Here is a 25,008-nt window from a genome sequence, read left to right on the forward strand (position 1 = left end):
CATTCTGTAATGCTGTAGATAAGCCCCCGATGTAACCTGAAAGATAAGAAAAACAGGTTATATTATACTCACCTGGGGGGGTCAGGTGCGATTGGCATCGCTGTCCGGGTCCGGCGCCTCCCATCTTCATGCGATGACGTCCTCTTCCTTGCTTCCTGTCGTGGCTCCTATGCAGACATACTTTATCTGACCTGTAGAGGGCAGAGCAAAGTACTGCAGTGCGCAGGTGCCGGGAAAGGTCCGAGAAGCCCAGCGCCTGCGCACTGCAGTACTTTGCTCTGCCATCAACAGGGCAAATAAAGTACGCCTGTGCAGGAGCCGCGACACGAAGCAAGGAAGAGGACGTCATCGCATGAAGATGGGAGGCGCTGGACCCGGACCTGCGACACCCATCAGACTGGACTGAACCGGGACCGCCCCAGGGTGAGTATAATCTAACTTGTTTTTCTTATCTTTCGGGTTACATCGGGTGCTTAGCTACAGCATTACAAAAAATGCCGTGTAGATAAGCCTCTGATGGCGGTGGCCGAAGCTTATATACGAAAAAGTAGGTGACAGATTCCCTTTAATGACATTGGCTGTATATTTGGGGTCGTTGTCCTGCTGCAAAATAAATTTTGATCCAATCAGCGGCCATCTTGATGGAATTGCAGGATGGATAAGTACGGTATGTTTAAAAATTTAACATCTAAAATTTTGAAAGCATTCTTATTTTGCAGCATTTTTTCCACTCCTGCCTAAAACGTTTGCATGCCACTGTATATTCTATACTGGATGAGTGTTTTACTAAAGATCTGCTTCATTTTTATTTTGCACAGGAGGTGGTGGTATATTGAGAGGTGTTGCAAAATCAATAGCAGATTTTCAGTCTGAGGCTTCTGATCAGCAAGTAAGGCCGGACCGGAATCTTCTCCATCTGACACTCGACATACATGTAAGTATAAATGAGATCATAGTGTGTTTTCACCACCTAAAAATGTTGGTTAGTCCAAGCAGCTGACATCATGCCTAGGGAGAAATGAAGGCTCAAGTGACAAGCATTCTGTTCAAAAAGAACTATGAATCTGTGGAATAATCTAACATGGGAACTGGCCATGGCACTGATGGCAATAACTGCTAACGGCTTGTGATTTTATTTTATTTTTTTTTTAATGGCATTTATCCGATTTAACCAATCCACAGGGGCCACAATGATACTTAGAGGAATGGCAATCAGAAACTTTTCTAGTTTATTTTATTTACATGTCCTAAATGTATGGCAGATTTTGGTTTTACTCAATGCAGACATAACATTGGTGCAACCTGTGCAGCAGCACAAGGGCCCAAGAGATAGGGGCCAAATGAATCTCAAAAGCAGCATGCAGCTTCTGTTAAACATTTTTTGGGGGTTTCAAAGTACCCATATAATGTTCTTGCACAGGTGGCCCCTTCTGTCTTTATCTGCACTGGGTTTCCCTACCTGGACTTCCACCTACAAGGAAAATAGAGGTCTCCTATTCTGACTCCATAACTAGGTGGCAAGTGTACAGCACTTAAAACTCTCTTTCTATGGATGCCTGTATGTTCCAGTACTCGCACAAAGATTTCATCAGATAACTTGACTCGACTGCAGGAGGCACATATGAAGATTCAAGAAAGTTTATTTTCAAGCTGATTTCTTGTAGTTATGTGCAACATCATTAGGGAAAAAAAAGACTAATCTGAACCTGAGATGCAAGGCAGAAGTGTCTTAAGATGGCTGACTTACTCAGAATGAGGAAGAAGGGGGAGGTTAATGACGTCAGCACAGAGGAGAGGGACAGGACAAACTTCTAAAAGGGACAAAACATATTGCATTCTAGTTTAACAACTACAATACTGCATGATTCACAAGTTGTGGGGCATTACATCCACTCTCCACCCCTCCATTCTCACTTCATAAAGGAAGAGTCCATGCATTTGACAACTCCTTTGAGTTTCTGAAAAGGCTGAGTGTTTTACTCTCCTAAACCTACAATAATAATGGCCACACACATGCATGACCTCCTCGTCTGCCTCATCTTCCCTATTGGAATGAAACCAAGGGTTCAGAAAACCTCCATTCTGACAATACACATTATGGGGAATCCCAAAATGTAAGATTATTACTTTCCCATTCCTGTTCACAACAATGCATTAATCTTCTCCCCTCTGACATGAAAAATACATGTGTGTAGATATAGACAAGCATGTTATACCAGATAGTTTGGTCGCAGGGTCGGACTAGCTATCTGGTATATTCCAGAAGGACTTGCAGTATGGCGCTCTGCCGCTAAGGGGAGCAGCGGTACGTCTGATGGCACTAAGGAGTTCTCCTGACCAGGTATCACCAGAACACATTACACTTCACACTCCGGCCACTAGGGGGAGCAAAAGGCTTTATTTATTGGGCCACTCCTCACACTGGTAAAACTAGGGGCTGGTGAGGAAGTTAGTCAGAAGCTGACTGGGTTGGGTCCAGGCAACATCCCGTGGCAGGGGGCGTTGCAGGGAGAAGGCACAGGGGGGTCCCTGTCAGGCGTGGGAACCTGGCAGGTGCCTAGCGAAAAGAACGTTACGGAACCGCGCCTGCACACCCTGCGGCGGTATCCTAAGAAAGAGACACAAAGGGAAGGATATTGTGGAACCATGTAAACGAGATCAAGCACAAAGGAGAGCCAGTAAGAGTCGTGCCGAGAGAGAGAGAGGCAACATCTTACTGAGGCGCGTAGTCGGTGGCCGGAACACCGTGGGAGTAACTGACTTCAAGCCTTACTTCAAACTCCGCTGGACAGTTAATCATAGGTTGGCTGTCTACCTTACTACACCTACGAAGACATAGGGGGCAACATTGGGAGAGGGGCGTCGCTAGGGTCCCGGAAGACCTCCAAGCCTTCCCGTCATACGGGTGGCGTCCTCGCCATAACATACCTGGGGGACGTTAGAAACTAGTAACATCTGGAACCAAAGAACGAGAGAGAGAGCTGTAGAGAACGAACGAACAAGAACAGCAGTTGTGAGGACTATTCCGAATGCTCAGCAGGGTAGGACTACAACACACAGGCGCTAGTGGTAGGCAACGATTTCCATCTGCGAAGGAAACTCTGGATGTGCCCATCGGACCGGCCGGTCTCTGAGAGCCCTGTTAAATGTACTCTGGATTGAGGATCCTGAAGCCTTCAGTAAAGAGGTAAAGAGACTGCAACCTTGTGTCCTCATTATTGACTGTACCATACACCATCACCATCCACCTTACTGGGAAGCCCTGGGGACATACTTCACTTGTGGGAAGGTATACCATCCAGCTGCCATTCCATCACCCCAGTGGACCCCATAGCAGCGTCAGTCACCCTGACCGAACACCACAGGTGGCGTCACGAACCACTGACAGACTGTTTCACCACTTTCATTGGACGCCCCTTAGCAGGGTCACGGACCGGGTCTAGCCACCGTGACAGCCTCAGAACCGAACCAGAGAGGCCCGGTACCGAAACGCGTGGCTCTGTGTCTGGGGGCGCTCCACTAAACATATATATGGTCTTTATATGGTATCTGTATGGTGGTAATATTAGTCTTGGTACAGTGTTTTGATTAAAGTAGCTTTCCAAGCTTGGAGCTGAAGTCTGCAGTGATTCTGTGACTGCAGACTTCTGAATTCTCAAAGAACTCGCGCGCAGGGAGGATTCTCCGGTTCTGGCACTTGGAGTTGATCATGTGCAGTGGCGTAACTTAACCCCTTCCCGATATGTGCCATAATAGCCCAACCTGACCGCCCAACATACCTTAAATGAGACAGTTTCCATCCAAAACACATAAACTCTGTAGTATAAAAGGACACACAAGCGCTAGCTCACAAGAAGTCCCTTAGCTGCAGGAATCAGGACAGGTAGGTGCCACCACTGTCAAATGAATAACCAGATAGTAATTGTGCCACTGAGACCGTGCTCAAGGGATGACTGACAGGCAGTTGGAGCGCCCCCAAGGGCAGCGGGGTACTCGGTACTGGGTCCTTCGGTTCACAGGGGGATGTCACGGTGGCTGACCTGGTCCGTGGCCCTGGGATGTCCGTTTAAAAAGGGAAAGGTCTTTAAAAGTAATGTTCATGACACCACCTGTGGTATTCGGTCAGGGTGACCGACGCTGCTTTAGGGGTCCGCTGGGGTGATGTTATGGCAGCTGGATGGTATACCTTCCCACAGGTGAAGTGTGTCCCCAGGGCTTCCCAGTGTATAGATGGTGAATGGTGAGAGGTGCAGTGAAGAATGAGGACACAAGGTTGCAGTCTCTTTACCTTTTACTGAAAGTTTCAGCACAGCACAGAACACAGGGCAGGCAGAGTCCGGCCGGTTTGGAGGCAAATCCAGAGTCCCTTATCCAGGTAGAAATCAGTAGCCTTCCTCTAGCGCTGTGTGTTGTAGTACCTTACTGCTAAGCGTCTCATAAGGTCCTCACAGATGTTGTAGATGTTATGTCTCTCTCTGTCCCCCAGATGGATAGGACAAACCCGTATGACCGGTGGCTTGAGGCGTTTTACAGGGACTCTATCATGCCCCAGCCTCTAAGCGGTGCCACCTTGCCTCCTGGGTATAGGGCGGGCAGGTAACGTGAAATTAGCTGTCCTGCCAGTCTCTGGAGCGAGGCATAAAGGACTGTTGCTCCCTCGGTGTTCCGGCTATCGGGATCCTGCGCCTCAGAAGGAGGCAGCCTGTGTAGGGCAGAACTCCTGATATCCACTCCTTTGCTACGACTTCTTCACCCTGTCTACAATACAGTTCTCCTTCAGTGTCTCTTTCTAGAAGCTGCCACACTCAGGGCAGGCACAGCTCCGTGTCCTTCTTTCTCGGCCTCTGACAGGATCCCACCCCTGTCAGGGACCAACTACCTGAACAAAGGTCAGCCAACAACTAACTCACTTCCTCCCCAGGCAACCATTTTTACCTAAGTGTGAGGAGTGCCCTAATAAATAGGAGCATAGCTCCCCCTGGTGGCCTGGAGTGCGAAATGTGTTGTATGTTTGTGATACCTGGATTCAGTTGTCTTTCATTGCCTCCAAACGTAACATCAGTCCCCCCCAGAGGAGAACCATATTACTGCAACGACCTGGACCTTGGGGCGCTGCACAGTCATACAAAGTACTTGAAATATATAAGAAAAGCCTATTAAGACCACACAAACCAGCACACCAACCAAGTCCCTGTGCTGCGTGCTAGTCCAGAGAAGTATGTAGTGGTGTGCTGATATAAGACCGCAATGGGTTAATGATAAGCGTACTGCATGTGCCCTGCAAGTCATAAAAAAATCACCTATGAACTGCACTTGGGAGCAAGAAAGTACTGAACAATAAGGGCACAAGTGATGCCGCACCAGGCAGGGACTCACCGAGGTTCAGATACAGCGGTTTGTAGTGCACTTGTGTCCGTCCGGTTCAGCGGTGAAGCGTCCGGCGTGTAGATGTTGGATAGCAAAGCGGGCAGGCAGAATCAATCAGCCTCAGCACAGCGGCACAGTGAAAGGGCTGCGCAGAGCCAGGGAAAGCCCCGGGCGGTGGCGTCCCTGGATACGAGCGGGAAAAAGAGTGGTAGCTGGCGAGGAGCACAGTGTGTGACGTCACAGGAGTTACAGGACGGCACAGAGACCAAAAAATACTGATGCGCTTCAAAGGAGTGGCGTCCTTCTTCATCAGGGATGATGAAGCATTTTCTGTCATATAGGCCCCTCAAAGTAACTTCAAATGTTAGGTGGTCCCTAAAAAAAAATGGTTTTGCAAATTTTGTTATAAAAATGAGAAATCGCTGGTCAACTTTTAACCCTTATAACTTCCTAACAAAAAAAATTGTTTCCAAAATTGTGCTGATGTAAAGCAGACATGTGGGAAATGTTATTTATTAACTATTTTGTGTGATATGACTCTCTAATTTAAAGGCATAAAACCTTAAAATTTGAAAATTGCTAAATTTTTCAAAATTTGCGCCAAATGTCCATTTTTTTCACAAATAAACGCAAGTCATATCGAAGAAATTTTACCACTATTATAAAGTACAATATGTCATGAGAAAAGAGTCTCAGAATCACCGGGATCCATTGAAGCGTTTCAGAGTGACAGTGGTCAGAATTGAAAAAAAAAAAATGGCCTGGTCAGGAAGTTGAAAAGGGGCTTCGGGGTGAAGGGATAAAACAGCATGGGGCTGCAAAGTAAAAGCTCAAATGGGGCCCCCTATTATTACAAGTCTTTAATAGCATTGGTCTTTTTATATAGGCTGAAGGTACATTTGGGGCCCCTAGGCTCCAGGACCCAGATGCGAATGCAACCTTCGCACGAACTGTAGTTACACCCCTAATCATGTTACAAGTATGCGATTTGCATACATGCAGTCAACTGCTGCACTGCCTTTCTCAATAAAAGTGAAATTAGCAAAGCAGAGTACAATTAGTTGGAATGTGGCCGGAGGTGTGAAAATCGCATACTTGGGATCATATGATGGTCCCTCCCTATGCCGGCATCGGAGATTCCCCACTTTGTGCACTATTAGGATTCAGAAGTCATGAAGTTACATAGACTTTAACCTCAACCCCTTTAATGATCAGTATGGTGGTATTATTAATAATGTATATGCTGGTAATATTTGGTTATAGTTTGTTGGTATTTGTCTATAATACTGCAATGTTATTATTTTGATATTCGAATTATTTAATCTTTTATAGCAATATTATTGGTAATATTAGAAATATATCCTCATCTGGTGCTCAGAGGCAGGGACAGCATGGACCTGTGTGATATAAAAAACCAGGGCTGAATTTCAGTGCCAGTCCGTCCCTGTTTGGGAGTCGAACATTAGTGGCTCCCCCGATCATGGCATATGTACTGTTGCTTTACAGTTTTAAAATGTGCCTATACCCCTTTAACTAATCTTCAGTCATGGGGAAAAAAACAAGTATTGTCTCCGAATTTTTTTAGTTTCACATGTCAGAACATAATAACAAAATGTATGGCTCTTAGAAGGTTTTAAAATTATGTAAATACAACCACAAATGAACAACCCAAGAAATAATTACCCAAGTGATTTTTTCTAAATGAACAAGAAATGGACCAAAATGTAGATGTGAGTAAAAAATTAAGTACACCCATTGAATCTGTAGCTTGTAGGATTTTGATTTTCTGTATTTTTTTTTTGTCTCGCATCGTCTTAGAGGAATTTTGGTACTCGCTTCTTTACAAGCTAGCTTCAAGGGGATGAGGGGGCGGAGTTTCGCCGCGCATGTGCGGTAGAAAATGGCAGGCGCGACGTACGAAAAAACGTTCACTTGAACGTTTTTTCGCTAAGACGGTCCGCCAAATACCGACGCATCCAGTGCATGTTGGACGCGACGTGTGGCCATACGTCGTGATCCATCGGCAATACAAGTCAATGAGGAAAAAACGCATCCTGCGGGCATATTTGCAGGATTCGTTTTTTCCCAAAACGACGGATTGCGACGTACGTCTAACGACACAAGTGTGAAAGAGGCCTAAGTGACGGTGTCAATTTGCAGCTTAATGACCACGCCAATTTTTACAATTCTGACCACTGTCATTTTATGAGGTTATAACTCTGGAACGCTTTAACGGATCCCGCGAGGTTTTTTTTTCGTGACATATTGTACTTCATGATAGTGGTAAAATTTCTTCAATATTACTTGTTTGTTTATTAAAAAAACGGAAATATGGCAAAAAAAATTTAAATTTTGCTATTTTCAAACTTTTAATTTCTATGCCCTTAAATCAGAGAAATATGTCACACAAAATAGCTAATAAATAACATTTCCCACATGTCTACTTTATATCAGCGCAATTAGGGAAAACATTTTTTTTTTTTTGTTAGGAAGTTATAAGGCTTAAAAGTTGACCAGCAATTTCTCATTTTTACAACATTTACAAAACCATTTTTTTAGGGACCACCTCACATTCAAAGTCACTTTGAGGGGTGTACATAACAGAAAATACCCAAAAGTGACACCATTCTAAAAACTTCACCCTACAAGGTGCTCAATACCACATTCAAGAAGTTTATTAACCCTTTACGTGCTTCACAGGAACTGAAGCAATTTGGAAGGAAATGAACTTTTTACTTTATTTTACAAACCTTTTAATTCAGAACCATTTTTTTCCACAAAAATGATCTTTTCTCCTCCAAATTTTTATTTTCACAAAGGTAACAGGAGAAATTGGACCCCAATGCTGTTGTGAAATTTGTCCTGAGTACTCTGAATACCCTATATGTGGGGGGGACCACTGTTTGGGTACATGGCAGAGCTCGGAAGGGAAGGAGCGCCGTTTTGGAATGCAGACTTTGATAGAATGGTCTGTGGGCGTAATGTTGCTTTTGCAGAACCCCTGATGTGCCTAAACAGTAAAAACTCCCCACAAGTGACCCCGTTTTGGAAACTAGGACCCTTAAGTAACTTATCTAGATGTGTTGTGTGAACTTTGAATCCCCAAGTGTTTCACTAAAGTTTATAACGCAGAGACGTGAAAACACAAAATCGTATTTTTTTCCACAAAAATGATTTTTTAGCCTGCAATTTTTTATTTTCCCAAGGGTAACAGGAGAAATTAGACATCAAAGTTGTTGTCCAATTTGTCCTGAGTACGCTGATACCCCATATGTGAGAGTAAACTACTGTTTGGGTGCACGTCTGGGCTCAAAAGGGAAGTAGTGATGTTTTGGAATGCAGACTTTAATGGAATGGTCTGCGGGTGTCATGTTGCGTTTGCAGAGCCCTTGATGTGCCTAAACAGTAGAAACCCCCCACAAGTGACCCCATTTTGGAAACTAGAATCTGCCCAAGCAGCTTATTTAGATGTGTGGTGAACACTTTGAACCCCCAAGTGCTTCACAGAAGTTTATAAGGCAGAGCCGTGAAAATAAAAAATCCTATTTTTTTTCCACAAAATATTTTTTAGCCCACAATTTTTTATTTTCCCAAGGGTAGCAGGAGAAATTGGACCACAAAAGTTGTTGTCCAATTTGTCCTGAGTACACTGATGCCCCATATGTGGGGGTAAACCACTGTTTGGGTGCACGTTGGGGCTTAGAAGGGAGGGAGCACCATTTGACTTTTTGAACGCAAAACTGGCTGGAATCAATGATGGTGCCATGTCGCGTTTGGAGACCCCCTGATGGACCTAAACAGTGGAAACCCCCCAATTCTAACTCTAACCCTAATCCCAACCCTAACCCTAACCATAACCCTAATCCCAACCCTAACCCTTATCCCAACTCTAATCCCAACTCTAACCCTAACTTTAGCCCAACAGTACCCCTAATGGGAAAATGGAAATAAATATATTTTCTTTATTTTATTATTTTTCCCTAACTAAGGGGGTGATAAAGGAGGGGTTCATTTACTATTTTTTTGTATTATTATTTTGTTCACTGTGATGGGGTCTACCACAGTGACCAAAATGAACCAATAGGAAAAATCTTCTTATTGTTGCGGGGTGCCGGCCGGCAGATCTCGGCGGGCGCACTGCGCATGCGCCCGCCATTTTCTTACCGGAAGACTACGCTGGAAGCCGTGCAAGGAAGCAGGAGGATCCAGGGACTCGGAGGGACACTGGTAAGTATTGGGGGGCAATCAGGGACCCTATTTCTCTGTCCTCTGATGTGCGATCACGTCGGAGGACAGAGAAATTAAATAGCAAATCACGTTTTTTTTTCTTGTTTTTTTTGCGGTTGCTGTTATACGGTTAATAATGGCAATCGCAACCCCGGGGTCGATCATAACCGACCCGAATCATGTTCTTTGGGGTCTCGGCTACCCCCGGAAGCCGAGACCCCAGAGAAAATCCGACTCTGGGGGGCGCTATACACTTTTTCCACAGCTCTGTTAATTAACAGGGCTGTGGTTTAAGTACCCTTAACTACCGCCGTTAAAAGGCGTATCGGCAGTCGGGTTAAAGGCTGTTTTATTTTTACCATCTTACCATCTTTATTAAAAAAATAAAAATTGGAAAATTAGTAGTTTTCACACTTTGCATTGGGGTTATTCTACACATACTGTTTGTTTCAGAAAATCCACGTGTACACTAGAAGTACGAATTTGCAAAGGTCATTGGGAAGGTCAGCTGTGACATCACCTATTGTGATTGGTGGATCCTGTGTTATCAGCTGTGTACAGAGGTGTTGGTAGACATGTAATCCTTCCTCTGATGATTCTTGAGAAAGCTGTAAACTCTACCTGAAAGGACAGGGAGTAGGAGTCTAAAATGACCATTGTGAAAATTGTAAGATTACTAATTGTGATATGAAGAAAAAACAAATACTGCTCCAGATTTTTCAAAAAAAGTAAATATATATCACAAAAAACGGAGTTACATAATCATTTTCTGATGAGACATTCTCTTTCAGGGTATGTGCACACGTCAGGATTTTCTAGCAGAAATTTCCTGACAAAAACCGGACATTTCTGCCAGAAATCCGCATGCATTTTTTGTGCGTGTTTTTTTGGCGTTTTTCCCAATGCATAGGATAGCGGGAAAAACGCGAAAAATTAGCAAAATTAATGAACATGCTGCTTTTTTACCCCAATGCATTTTTTGCGAGGAAAAAAACACATCATGTGCGCAAAAATTACAGAATGCATTCTAAATGATAGGATGCATATGTCTGCAGTTTGTAATGCATGTTTATCGCGTTTTTATCACGAAAAAAACGCAAAAAAACATGAACATGTGCACATACCCTTAAAGAATATTAAAAATCTTAAGTCCTCAGTGGTTGACAATTTTTAATGGCTAACTGAAAAGAGGGTAGCGAATGGCAAGCTTTCAAGGTTATCACGATGCAAAGATATACCGTATATACTCGAGTATAAGCCGAGATTTTCAGCCCAAATTTTTGGGCTGAAAGTGCCCCTCTCGGCTTATACTCGAGTCACGGTAGCGGTGGGGTCGGCGGGTGAGGGGGAGAGGGCGCTGAGGCATACTTACCTAGTCCCAGTGATCCTCGCGCTGTCCCTGCCGTCCCACGGTCTTCTGTGCTGCAGCTTCTTCCCCTCTTCAGCGGTCACGTGGGACCGCTCGTTACAGAAATGAATAGGCGGCTCCACCTCCCATAGGGGTGGAGCCGCCTATTCATTTCTCTAATCAGCGGTGCCGGTGACCGCTGACAGGAAGAGGCTGCAGCACAGAAGACGGGGAGGAAGGCAGGGACAGCGCGAGGATCGCTGGGACTAGGTGAGTATGTTATATTTACCTGTCCACGTTCCAGCCGCCGGGCGCCGCTCCATCTTCCCGGCGTCTCCATCTTCCCGGCGTCTGCGCTCTGACTGTTCAGGCAGAGGGCGCGATGACGCATATAGTGTGCGCGGCGCCCTCTGCCTGATCAGTCAGAGCAGAGATGCCGGGAAGATGGAGGCGCCGGGACCGGACGCTGGGAGCTGCAATCAAGAGAGGTGAGTATGTGTTTTTTTTTTTTTTTTATTGCAGCAGCAGCAGCGGCAGCACAGATTTATGTGCAGCATCTATGGGGCAATATGAACGGCACACAGCACTATATGGGGCATCTGTGCAGCATCTATGGGGCAGTATGAACGGCACACAGCACTATATGGGGCGTCTGTGCAGCATCTATGGGGCAGTATGAACGGCACACAGCACTATATGGGGCGTCTGTGCAGCATCTATGGGGCAGTATGAACGGCACACAGCACTATATGGGGCATCTGTGCAGCATCTATGGGGCAGTATGAACGGCACACAGCACTATATGGGGCATCTGTGCAGCATCTATGGGGCAGTATGAACGGCACACAGCACTATATGGGGCATCTGTGCAGCATCTATGGGGCAGTATGAACGGCACACAGCACTATATGGGGCATCTGTGCAGCATCTATGGGGCAATATGAACGGCACACAGCACTATATGGGGCATCTGTGCAGCATCTATGGGGCAATATGAACGGTGCAGAGCACTGTGGGGCATCTGTGCAGCATCTATGGGGCAATATGAACGGTGCAGAGCACTGTATGGGGCATCTGTGCAGCATCTATGGGGCAATATGAACGGTGCAGGGCACTATATGGCACAGCTATGGGGAAATAATGATCTATTTTTATTTTTGAAATTCACCGGTAAATGCTGCATTTCCACCCTAGGCTTATACTCGAGTCAATAAGTTTTCCCAGTTTTTTGTGGCAAAATTAGGGGGGTCGGCTTATACTCGGGTCGGCTTATACTCGAGTATATACGGTACTTTCCTTTTAGAAAATAAACTATTTTTTTATAACTAGAAATGTTATTTGATTACATTTTGTATTCGGTCTGATTACCCTATTATGCTGCATTTGTAGAGTGGTGCTGGACGATAGCCGTGGACAAGGCACTCGTCTCCTTTTACGCCCCTGAAAGTATGGGTCCTGGCTGGGGGTTTGGACTTGTACTGTGAGGACCTTACTCCTGTGCAGGTCACATATAGCCGGTGGTGTGGGCTGGCCAGAGTCATGCGTTTCACAGCTCAATGAGAGAGACTCCTGTTCCAAAACAAACTCTTTACTGAACGGTAACTTGGTAAAGGTGTTATGCAAGTAATAGCAGGTACAAAGTCTTATGGATGTTTTCTTTACAGTATAAAGCATTTTCCACTTTCAGTCTCCTTCCTCCATAGTTTACTCCAGGGCTATTGAGGCACACTGTTTCTCTCTAATCCTCCACAACCCAGCCTTAACACTACAATCCTGATCAACAAGTTTCCCTACATTCATATCGGTTCTGGAGCGCCCGACAGGGCCGTGGGGATACTCTGTACCGGGCTGGATCTTAAAAGGATGTCACGGCAGCAGTGACCAAGTCCGTGGCCCTGGGCATCCAAAGAAAATGATGATAAAAGGGGAAATAAAGTTTGTGGGGGAAGTTCGTGACAGGACCTCTGGTATTCGGCAAGGGACAGCCGACGCTGCTTAAAGAGACTGCTGTAGCTGATGGTGATGCAACAGAGTTGGTACAGCTTTCCACAGGTAGAGCCAAGTCCCAGGGTACTTATGATGTGACAGATAGTAGTGATGATTGTAGTGCAGCGTGGATGGTGCAGAAAATAACTGAGGCACAGCAGGGTGCAGTCTTCACACTTTTACTCATGGTTTGTGGTGCAGTCCATGGCACTGATTACAGATGGTAATGGAGATCCGGGCAGCTTGGAAGCAATTTGGGACCAACCTAACCAGGTGAGTTCAGAGTAGGTCTCCCTATTGTGCTGTATTTTGAGGTCCTTGCTGCCTAAAGCTGTGCTCAGTCCTCTGCTCCTTCTTGTTCTTTAGTCCTTGTCTGTATGACTGGCAGCTTGAGCCTATTGCAGGTGTCACTCCTTCGTGGTCGCTCTGGGCTCTCATTTGCTGCTGTGCCTTCAGATGTTGTGATGGGCCAGGAGACCTACAATCCCCTGCCCTCCGGATTTAGCTGCTGGGTCCTCAGTACCCGCACAACTACTGACTCCGGCGTCCAGTCTCTAGCACTTGGCCCTGAAGTGAGCTTATTTACAGCTTCACTCCTCAGGTTCTTCCTTGACTTCCTCTCTCCTCTGTCTCCCTCAGACTCCACCTTGACTGCCTGACTCCTCCTTCAGGCCAGAACTTATCAGGGAAGCTTCCCCCGAAATCAGGTGTAAGAGCTCCCCTTTCTGGTCAGGAGTAGGAAAGGTGTTGGATGCAAGTGTTACCTGATAAGGGAATCCCTCCTTGCTTCCAGGCATGTCATCACCCCCTGTGAGGTTGGCAATGCCACTGTGGCAACCGGACTCCTGGGGTGTCACCGTTCCACATACCATTTCTTCCAGTATTGGTGCCCTGGAACCCTTGCACTCACAAGACATTTTTTACATTACAGTACAACACATAACGCAATTTGTCTACACGGGTAGGAACATGATGGCACAGTCCACCACCCTTACATATTCATGGATAAAATAGTTGCTAATGTGTTCTTTGACAAGTGCATAGATCCTTACTTCATATTTGGAGCATGGACCTCCCAGCTATGAGTGAGGAGGCAACAGAGTCTTTGCAGCCTGCCCATAGTCTTTGTATGTAATAGTCAGAGTGATAAGAGTACAGGAGCTGTGTATTTGTGTGTATATGTGTTTTTACTGTGGCTATTTTATTCTCCTCTTTTCCTTGTTCTTTCGCTGCACTAGGAAATCATTAGATACAGTGCGCCACTGCAATTTCCGTTCCAAACGACACTTGCGTAGCCCTAGCCTAAGTTCTGCAACATTTTCTAGTTCTCTGCCTCCATATTGTAAGACCTTTTAAATATAATTCTAGCATTTTTTTTAACTTAAATATGAGAACTTGAGTCATAATGTATCTCAAAATCTAAATATTTTATTAAGGGTAGATATTTACTACATAGACTAAATACAAATACATATAATAGGATATGATAAAATAGTGTGATCCCCCCAAAAAAGGGGAGTACCAGTCACAGGGTGGATCAGGGCAACATATTATGCTAAATAATTACATATACATGTAGAAAGCAATGCACATAAGCAATGTATCTTAACCCCTTAGCGACCGCCGATACGCCTTTTAACGGCGGTCGCTAAGGGTACTTAAAGCACAGCGCCGTTAATTAACGGCGCTGTGGAAAAAGTAAATAGCGCCCCCCAGAGTCGGATTTTCTCCGGGGTCTCGGCTACCCCCGGCAGCCGAGACCCCGGAGAAAATCCGACTCTGGGGGGCGCTATTTACTTTTTCCACAGCGCCGTTAATTAACGGCGCTGTGCTTTAGAACATGATTCGGGGTTTTTTTTACCGACCCCGCATTTGCGATCGCCGGTAATTAACCACATCGGAGGACAGAGAAAAGGGGTCCCAGGTAGCCCCCCAATACTTGCCTATCTTCCCCGATGCTCCTCGTGGCTCCCGGTGGGCGCCGCCATCTTCAAAAAGGCGGGCGCATGCGCAGTGCGCCCGCCGACCGGCCCCGCGATAATCTTTGGGGTCTCGGCTGCCGGGGGTAGCCGAGACCCCAAAGAGCATGATCGAGGTCGGTTTTACCGACCCTGTTTTGCGATCGCCGGTAATTAACTGTTTACCGGCGATCGCAAAAAAAAAAAAAGTAAAGTGTAATTCTCTGTCCTCTGATGTGATCGCACATCAGAGGACAGAGAAATAGGGGGATTCGGGGACCCTATCATACTCACCTGTGTCCCTGGATCCTCCTGCTGCTCCTCCTGGCTGCCGGCAAAAGAAAATGGCGGGCGCATGCGCAGTGCGCCCGCCATCTGTCTCCATCTGCTGGCCGGCAGGAGAACAGCAGTTGGGGCTAAAATTAGGGCTAGGATTAGGGCTAGGGCTAGGGCTAGGGTTAGGGCTAGGGCTATGGTTGGGGCTAAATTTAGGGTTAGGGTTGGGGCTAAATTTAGGGTCAGGCTTCTTTCACACTTACGTCGGTACGGGGCCATCGCAATGCGTCGGCCCGACATACTGACGCACGTTGTGAAAATTGTGCACAACGTGGGCAGCGGATGTAGTTTTTCAACGCATCCGCTGCCCAATCTATGTCCTGGGGAGGAGTTACGGCCACGCATGCGCGGTCAGAAATGGCGGATGCGACGTACAAAAAAACCTTTAATTGAACGGTTTTTTGTGCCGACGGTCCGCCAAAACACAACTGATCCAGTGCACGACGGACACGACGTGTGGCCATCCGTCACGATCCGTCGGCAATACAAGTCTATGGGCAAAAAACGCATCCTGCGGGCACATTTGCAGGATCTGTTTCTTGTCCAAAACGACGGATGCCAAACGATGCAAGTGTGAAAGTAGCCTTAGGGCTAGGGTTAGGGTTGGGGCTAAAGTTAGGGCTAGGGTTGAGGCTAAAGTTAGGGTTAGAGTTGGGATTAGGGTTAGGGTTTGGATTAAGGTTGGTATTAGGGTTACGCTTGGGATTAGGGTTAGGTTTGGGATTAGGGATAAGGTTAGGGTTGTGATTAGGGGTGTATTGGGATTAGGGTTAGGTTTGAGGTTAGGGTTGAGATTTGGATTAGGGGTGTGTTGGATTTAGGGTTTTGATTAGGGTTATGGTTAGGGTTGACATTAGGGTTGTTTTGGGGTAAGGGTTGTGATTATGGTTAGGGTTAGTGATTAGGATTATGGATCAGGTTGGGATTAGGGTTAGGGGTGTGTTGGGGTTAGGGTTGGAGCTAGAATTGGGGGGTTTCCACTGTTTAGGTACATCAGGGGGTCTCCAAACACGACAGCCAATTTTGCGCTCAAAAAGTCAAATGGTGCTCCCTCCCTTCTGAGCTCTGCCGTGCGCCCAAACAGTGGGTTACCCCCACATATGGGGCATCAGTGTACTCGGGATAAATTGGACAACAACTTCTGGGGTCCAATTTCTCTTGTTACCCTTGTGAAAATAAAAACTTGGGGGCTACAAAATCTTTTTTGTGGAAAAATATATATATTTTTTATGACTCTGCATTATAAACTTCTGTGAAGCACTTGGGCATTCAAAGTTCTCACCACACATCTATATAAGTTCCTTGGGGGGTCTAGTTTCCAAAACGGGGTCACTTGTGGGGGGTTACTACTGTTTAGGTACATCAGGGGCTCTGCAAACGCAACATAACGCCCACAGACCATTCTATCTAAGTCTGCATTCCAAAACGGCGCTCCTTCCCTTCCGAGCTCTGCCGTGCGCCCAAACAGTGGTTTACCCCCACATATGGGGTACCAGCATACTCAGGACAAATTGGACAACAACTTTTGGGGTCCAATTTCTCTTGTTACCCTTGTGAAAATAAAAACTTGGGGGCTAAAAAATCATTTTTGTGGAAAAAAAAATATTTTTTATTTTCACGACTCTGCATTATAAACTTCTGTGAAGCACATGGGGGTTCAAAGTGCTCACCACACATCTAGATAAGTTCCTTAAGGGGTCTAGTTTCTAAAATGGGGTCACTTGTGGGGGTTTCCACTGTTTAGGCACATCAGGGGTTCTCCAAACGTGACATGGCGTCCAATCTCAATTCCAGACAATTCTACATTGAAAAAGTAAAACGGCGCTCCTTCACTTCCAAGCTCTGCGGTGCGCCCAAACAGTGGTTTACCCTCACATATGGGGTATCGACGTATTCAGGAGAAATCGCACAACAACTTTTGTGGTCTAATTTCTCCTGTTACCCTTGTGAAAATAAGAATTTGTGGGCAAAAAGATCATTTTTGTGTAAACAAAAGCGATTTTTTTATTTTCACGACTCTGCATTATAAACTTCTGTGAAGCACTTGGGGGTTCAAAGTGCTCACCACACATCTAGATAAGTTCCTTAAGGGGTCTAGTTTCTAAAATGGTGTCACTTGTGGGGGGTTTCCACTGTTTAGGCACATCAGGGGCTCTCTAAACGTGACATGGCGTCCGATCTCAATTCCAGCCAATTCTGCATTGAAAAAGTCAAACGGCGCTCCTTCACTTCCAAGTTCTGCGGTGCGCCCAAAAAGTGGCTTACCCCCACATATGGGGTATTGGCGTATTCAGGAGAAATTGCATAACAAAATTTATGGTTACATTTCTGTTTTTACACTTGTGAAAATAAAAAAAAATGGTTGCAAAAAAAAGTTAAATGTTCATTTTTTCCTTCCACATTGTTTCAGTTCCTGTGAAGCACGTAAAGCGTTAATAAACTTCTTGAATGTGGTTTTGAGAACCTTGAGGGGTGTAGTTTTTAGAATGGTGTCACACTTCATTATTTTCTATCATATAGACCCCTCAAAATGACTTCAAATGTGATGTGGTCCCTAAAAAAAAAATGGTGGTGTAAAAATGAGAAATTGCTGGTCAACTTTTAACCCTTATAACTCCCTAACAAAAAATAATTTTGTTTCCAAAATTGTGCTGATGTAAAGTAGACATGTGGGAAATGTTATTTATTAACTATTTTTCATGACATATCTCTCTGATTTAAGAGCATAAAAATACAAAGTTTGAAAATAGCAAAATTTTAAAAATTTTCGCCATATTTCCATTTTTTTCATAAATAATCGCAAGTAATATCAAAGAAATGTTACCACTAACATGAAGTACAATATGCATGAAAAAACAAACTCAGAATCAGCGCGATCCGTTGGAGCGTTCCAGAGTTATAACCTCATAAAGTGACAGTGGTCAGAATTGCAAAAATTGGCTCGGTCATTAAGTACCAAATTGGCTCTGTCACTAAGGGGTTAAACATTTTTTTTACGTCTGCTGTCTTTCCAGGTCGTGACTGGGAGTGCGCTTACCCTCAGCCACCATAGGGTTCTTGGCACAGCAACCCGCCTTACTTGTCCAGTCCTTGCACAATTTTCCATAGCAGAAGAGCTGACCTGTTCGTAAACTGAGCTGCCATCAGTTTAAGTTATTTACTAGAGAGGATATGGCACTAAAGTTAAACTTGATAAAAGGGATGTCTCATACTGGCATCCACTTCATTATAATCGATGCATTAGTCAGATATAAGTGGAGTTTTGGCCAACAATAGATGTCTCTTCAACGGCCGCCATTAAGTAATACGTTTCTCCTGAAAACAATTGCATGGATATACCAAGTCTACCAGATTGGACCCACTGATTCTTATTGCCCAATGTGGCGTGCACACCACTCAATACATGAGGGCGATACAAAAGAAATAGGAGTTCTTGATGGAATCCTGGGGAAATCTCACTCAAAGCGACCAGTAATTATAATTGTTCACAGTAGCGGGGAGGTAATGGTTTACAGGCACACCGCTATGACACAGTTCTGAGCAGAATCGATCACAGGGGTTTTATTTTAGCTTTTTTTTTATCACACAGAATTACTTCTCTAAATGCAATGCTTCATCGACATATATGAAAGTTTCTTTACAGGTAACGTCTCGTCGCACACAGTGTCTTAACCTAAGCAGAACTGTACCTTGTTCATGCAGTGAGGTGGGGGAGGAGAATGAATCCGGTGCTGTAGCTCTCTCACTTCTATCTTGAGGTAATAAAGATGCTCCTGGTTGTATTTACTGCTTCTTGAGCCCCTTTCACACATTAGATTTTAGGCGTCAGGCCCAATCTGGCTAATTTAGAAAAAAATTGATCCGTTGCAAATAGAGAAAAACTGATGCGACGGATCCGTTTTTCTGCTGGATGTGAATTTTTTTTTTTTTACCTGGGGATAGAGTTTGGACTTCCTGTCCCAGAGAGAGAGTCCAGAATAGAAAATGCATGATTTTTTTTTTTTTTAGTTTCACGTCATGTTTCATCAGTTTTTCGCCGGACAAAAAAAAATGTTCCTCTGTACATTTTCTCCGGCCCCTGGACCCTTTTCGACGAATCTAGCAAAAAAAGATTTGTGAGGCCATCCAGAGCGAATACAAGTCTATGAGAAAAAACTGATCCGGCGGCAACTTTTTCCGGATCTGTTTTTTTTTTTTTCAAAATTTGCCGGATTGTGCCTGAAGGCAAAAACCTGATGTGTGAAAGGAGCCTAAGATTTCAGCAATCACTTTCCAGGAAGAGAGACTCCTCTAGCACACACCTTACTCTTAAGGTACCGTCACACTAGACGATATCGCTAGCGATCCGTGACGTTGCAGCGTCCTCGCTAGCGATATCGTCCAGTGTGACAGGCAGCAGCGATCAGGCCCCTGCTGTGCTGTCGCTGGTCGGGGAAGAAAGTCCAGAACTTTATTTGGTCGCTGGACTCCCCGTAGACATCGCTGAATCGGCGTGTGTGACACCAATTCAGCGATGTCTTCACTGGTAACCAGGGTAAACATCGGGTAACTAAGCGCAGGGCCGCGCTTAGTAACCCGATGTTTACCCTGGTTACCATCCTAAAAGTAAAATAAACAAACAGTACATACTTACCTACAGCCGTCTGTCCTCCAGCGCTGTGCTCTGCACTCCTCCTGTACTGGCTGTGAGCGTCGGTCAGCCGGAAAGCAGAGCGGTGACGTCACCGCTCTGCTTTCCGGCCGCTGTGCTCACACAGACAGTACAGGAGGAGTGCAGAGCACAGCGCTGGAGGACAGACGGCTGTAGGTAAGTATGTACTGTTTGTTTTTTTTACTTTTAGGATGGTAACCAGGGTAAACATCAGGTTACTAAGCGCGGCCCTGCGCTTAGTTACCCGATGTTTACCCTGGTTACCGGCATCGTTGGTCGCTGGAGAGCGGTCTGTGTGACGGCTCTCCAGCGACCAAACAGCGACGCTGCAGCGATCCGGATCGTTGTCGGTATCGCTGCAGCGTCGCTAAGTGTGACGGTACCTTTAGATGTTTAGGACACAATATTAACTTTCCCAATATTCCCTGGGGCTGAGCTAACCACTCCCTATCTGCTATAACCATTTAAACCCCAATAGTTGCTGGATGATTCTTAATTAACAGTGCAGCTTGTGTCACACACATTCTCTTATAGAGCATAAAACCATATATTATTTTATTTTAAGTAGTGCCTATGTACTGTAAACAACCTGCACTAGAGAATTTAATATCATTTTTTTGGTGGACTACCATAAGTATCCTATAGCTGAGGCAAAATATTGCTGTATATTAAGTAGATTGTCAGACCGTGAGGGTCTTCTCCCCCTCTGTACCTGTCTGTCACTGTGGAATGGAAACAATGGTGCTATAAAAATAAATATTTGGATTCCAATACCTGGTGCTGTTTATTACCTGCAGTGTTGAATTTGTATCCACTCTTCTCCCCAATGTGTGTCACAATGTAATTATTTTATGCATTTACACTCACAAAATTCTTATAGCAGTGATAGAACTATATTTAACCCCTTCGTGACCGGAGCTTTTTTAGTTTTTTTGCGTTTCCGTTTTTCGTGCCCTTTCTTCCAAGAGCCATAACTTTTTAGTTTTCAGTCAATGTGGCCATGTGAGGGCTTATTTTTTGCGGGACGAGTTGTACTTTTGAACACCATTGGTTTTAGCATGTCATGTACTCGAAGATGGGAAAAAATTCCAAGTGTGGTGAAATTGCAAAAAAAAAAAAAAGTGCAATCCCACACTTGTTTTTTGTTTGGCTTTTTTGCTAGGTTCACTAAATGCGAAAACTGACCTGCCATTATGATTCTCCAGGTCACTGCGTATTCATAGACACCAAATATGTCTAGGTTCTTTTTTTATCTAAGTGGTGAAAAAAAATTCCAAAATTTGCTAAAAAAAAAAAAAAAAAAAAAAAAGGCACAATTTTCCCAAGACCCGTAGCGTCTCCATTTTTTGTGATCTCTGGTTGGGTGAGGGCTTATTGTTTGATGTTTTTTAATGATACCATTTCTGTGCAGATACAATCTTTTCATCGTCCGTTATTGCATTTTAATGGAATGTCGCGGTGACCAAAAAAACGTTATTCTGGAGTTTTGATTTTTTACTCACTACGCGGTTTAGCGATCAGGTTAATCCTTTGTTTGTTGATAGATCGGGCGATTCTGAATGCGATACCAAAAGTGTATGTTTGATTTTTTTTTTATTGTTTTATTTTGAATGGGCTGAAAGGGGTGTGATTTAAACTTTTATATTTTTTCAGATTTTTAATCACTTTGTTTTCAATTTTGGTATGCTTCAATACCTTCCATGGGAGGCTAGAAGCTGCCACAACTCTATCAGCTCTGCTACATAGAGGCGATGCTCAGATCTCCCCTATGTAGCAGATGTACTTCATTGCTATGAGCGCTGACCATAGGGTGGCGCGCAAAGCAATCCGGCATCAACAACCATAGACAACTCAAGAAGACCTCTGGTTATCATGCCGACTCACCGCTGACCCCCGATCACGGGATGTCAGAAGTGAGCGGATTTTCGGCCCTAGGGCCGGAAGCGCACTTTAAATGCCGCTGTCATTTTGACAGCGACATTTAATAGGTGCAGGGATCACAATTCCGCCCACACCTAATGTGGGCACATGTCAGCTGTTGAAAACAGCTGACATGTCACACCTTTGAAGTGGGCTCACCGCCGGAGCCCACCTGAAAGCGGGGCTTCTGACGTCAGATGTACTATCCCATCCGACATCAGAAAGGGGTTAAAGACTACACAGGTTTGAAACTTAACTTCCAAACTTAGATTAACTCTTTTATCACCTTCCAAAGGATGAGGGACAAATTCACGATCACTAGGAGTTAGAATGCTGGAAATAACACTGGTGTGGAGAATGGGGCTTTATTGTTATTATTATTCATTTTTTGAGCGCCATTTATTCCATGTGAAATTTTCCCCGTTTTACATGTGAAAAGGGGAAAATATAGATAAATACAATAAATATGAGCAAAAAACAAGAAACTGACAGGAACAGAAGTTGGGAGGACCCTGCCCCCGAGGGTTCAGTCTGCAGGGGATGGGTGAGGATACACTAGGAGAGGGTAGAGCTGGTCTTGCGGCGGTTCAGTAGGTTGTGGATCACTGCAGGCTGTAGGCTTGAGGTGAGTGTTCAGGTTCTTTTTGAAGGTTTCTATGGTAGATGAGAGTCTGTGTTGGGGTAGAGTGTTCCAGAGTATGGGGGTAGCACGGGAGAAGTCTTGGATGCGGTTGTGGGAAGAAGAAATAAGAAGGGAATAGAGATGGAGATCTTGTGAGGATCGAAGGTTGCGTGTAGGTAAGTACCGGGAGACCATGTCGCAGATGTATGGAGGAGACTGGTTGTGGATGGCTTTGTATGTCATAGTAAGGGTTTTGAACTGGAGTCTCTGGACGATAGGAAGCCAGTGAAGGGCTTGGCATAGGGGAGAGGCTGGGGAAGAGCGGGGAGACAGGTAGATTAGTGGGGCAGCAGAGTGTAGGATGGATTGGAGTGGTGCCAGAGTGCAAGAGGGGAGGCCAGAGAGTAGGAGGTTGCAGTAGTCAAGGCGGGAGATAAGTGTGTGTACTAGTGTTTTTGTGGTGTTGTTGTCGAAGAATGTGCAGATCCGGGAAATATTTGAGTTTGAGACGGCATGAGGCGGCAAGGGCTTGGACATGTGGCTTGAAAGAGAGGGCAGAGTCGAGGATCGCCCCGAGTCACCGAGCATGTGGATCAGTGGAAAGTGAGCAGTGATTGACATTGATGGACAGGTCTGGTGGAGGGGTAGAGAGATGGGGAAAGATGATGAATTCTGTTTTGTCCATGTTCAGTTTTAGAAAGTGAGCAGAAAAGAATGCCGAGATAGCAGACAAACAGTGTGAGATTTTGTTGAGTAAGGAGGTGAGGTCAGGTCTGGATAGGTAGATCTGCGTGTCATCGGCGTAGATATGATACTGCAAACGATAGGATTCTATGAGCTGTCACAGTCCGAAGGTGTAGATGGAGAAAAGTAGGGGTCCCAGAACGGAGCCTTGAGGGACACCGACAGACAAGGGGCGAGGTGGGGAGGTGGTGTGGGAGAGACACTGAAAGTTCGGACTGTTGGATATGATGAGATCCAGGATAGGGTCAAGTCTGTGATGCCAAGAGATGATAGAATCTGTAGCAGGAGAGATTGGTCCACAGTGTCAAAGGCAGAAGACAGGTCCAGGAGAAGGAGGACAGAGTAGTGTCACTTGCTTTTGGCAGCTAGTAGGTCATTGGTCACTTTAGTTAGGACAGTTTCAGTTGAGTGATTGGGTCGGAAGCCAGATTCTAACCGGTCAAAGACAGAGCAGGAGGAGAGGTGGGAGGACAGTTCAAGATGGACATGCTGTTCCAGTAGTTTTGAGGCATAAGGGAGAAGAGATATCGGGCGGTAGCTGGACACACAGGATGGGTCGAGGGAGGGCTTCTTGAGGATGGGTGTGATTTTGGCATTCTTTGAAGGATGAGGGGAAGACACCAATTGTGAGTGAGAGGTTGAAGAGTTGTGTTAGGGTTGGGATGAAGTCTGGTGAGGTTAGGGATCAGGTGGGAGGAGAGCGGATCAAGCGTGCAAGTGGTGAGATGTGATCTAGACAGGAGGGTGGAGAGCTGATCTTGTGTCATGGTGGAGAAGCTGGTTTTGGAGGAACAGGGTTGAGCAACTAAGAGTGGCATTGGGTGCTGCGGGCCAAAGCTTTCTCTGCTCATATCGATCTTCTGTTTAAAAAAGAGGCAAAGCCTTAACAGAAATAAGGGGGAGGAGGTGCTGGGGGATGGAGTAGAGAATTGAAAGTGTTGATAAGCTGTTTAGGGTTGTGAGACAGGGAGGATATGAGAGATGAGAAATAAGTTTGTTTTGCGGGAGTGAGCATGGACTTGAAGCTGGCGAGGGACTGCTTGTATGCGATGAAGTGCTCGGCAGAGTGGGATCTCTTCCATTTCCACTTAGTGACCCTTGAAGCCCGTCTCAGTTCTTTGGTCAGGCTGGTCAGCCAGGGCTGTCTGTTGATTGTATGAGTTTTTCTGTGTATGAGGGGGGTGGCCAAATGGAGTGCAGCTGTTATTGTCGTATTATAAAAAGTGGCAGCAGCATCTGTGTCATGAAGGGAAGCTATGTCTGTAAGAAGGAGAAGGGACTCGGAGAGTGATTGTAAATTGAGGTGTTTGAGATTTCTGCGAGGGTGAGTGAGTTTATGGAGTGGGGGTTGCACACTAGGAGAGGAGAGGGAAGAGAATGTCAGTAGGTTGTGGTCAGACAGGGGGAGGGATGAGTTGGTGAGATTAGTAAGGGAACAGAATCGGGTAAAGAAAAGGTCTAGTGTGTGACCATCTTTGTAAGTGGCCCCAGAAGACCATTGAGTGAGGCAGTAAGCGATAAAAGTTTGAGGCAGAAGTTTGAGGTAGAAGTGTCAATGGGGATATTGAAGTCACCCATAATGATAGTGGGGATGTCAGAAGAGAGGAAATGGAAGTAGCCGGGTGGTGAAGTGGTGGAGATGGCTAATTCTGGGGGGCGGTAGACGACAGCCTGCTGAAGGTGGGAGGGGGAATAGATGCGGACGGTGTGCATCTCAAAAGTGGGAAGAGTAGTGGGAGGTGGTAGTGGGATTGGAGTAAAGGAGCAGGTGGTGGACAGAAGCAAGCCAACTCCTCCACCACATTTGTTGCTGGGGCGAGGGGTGTGAGAGAGGTGGAATTTGCCATAG

At 45.4% G+C, this 25,008-nt stretch overlaps 1 protein-coding gene across 2 annotated transcripts in view; it reads left to right on the forward strand.

The window, feature by feature from the left end:
- Window positions 1–25,008, forward strand: part of FMN1 (formin 1) — a 429,179-nt gene that overhangs the window by 124,984 nt on the left and 279,187 nt on the right. For both annotated transcript variants that reach the window (XM_069732424.1, XM_069732432.1), the window contains one exon: window positions 819–934. In XM_069732424.1, the coding sequence (XP_069588525.1) occupies window positions 819–934 (116 nt within the window). The remainder of the gene's footprint in view (window positions 1–818; window positions 935–25,008) is intronic.

The sequence above is a fragment of the Ranitomeya imitator genome, chromosome 1, assembly GCF_032444005.1.
Source record: "Ranitomeya imitator isolate aRanImi1 chromosome 1, aRanImi1.pri, whole genome shotgun sequence".
Classification (NCBI taxonomy): domain Eukaryota; kingdom Metazoa; phylum Chordata; class Amphibia; order Anura; family Dendrobatidae; genus Ranitomeya; species Ranitomeya imitator.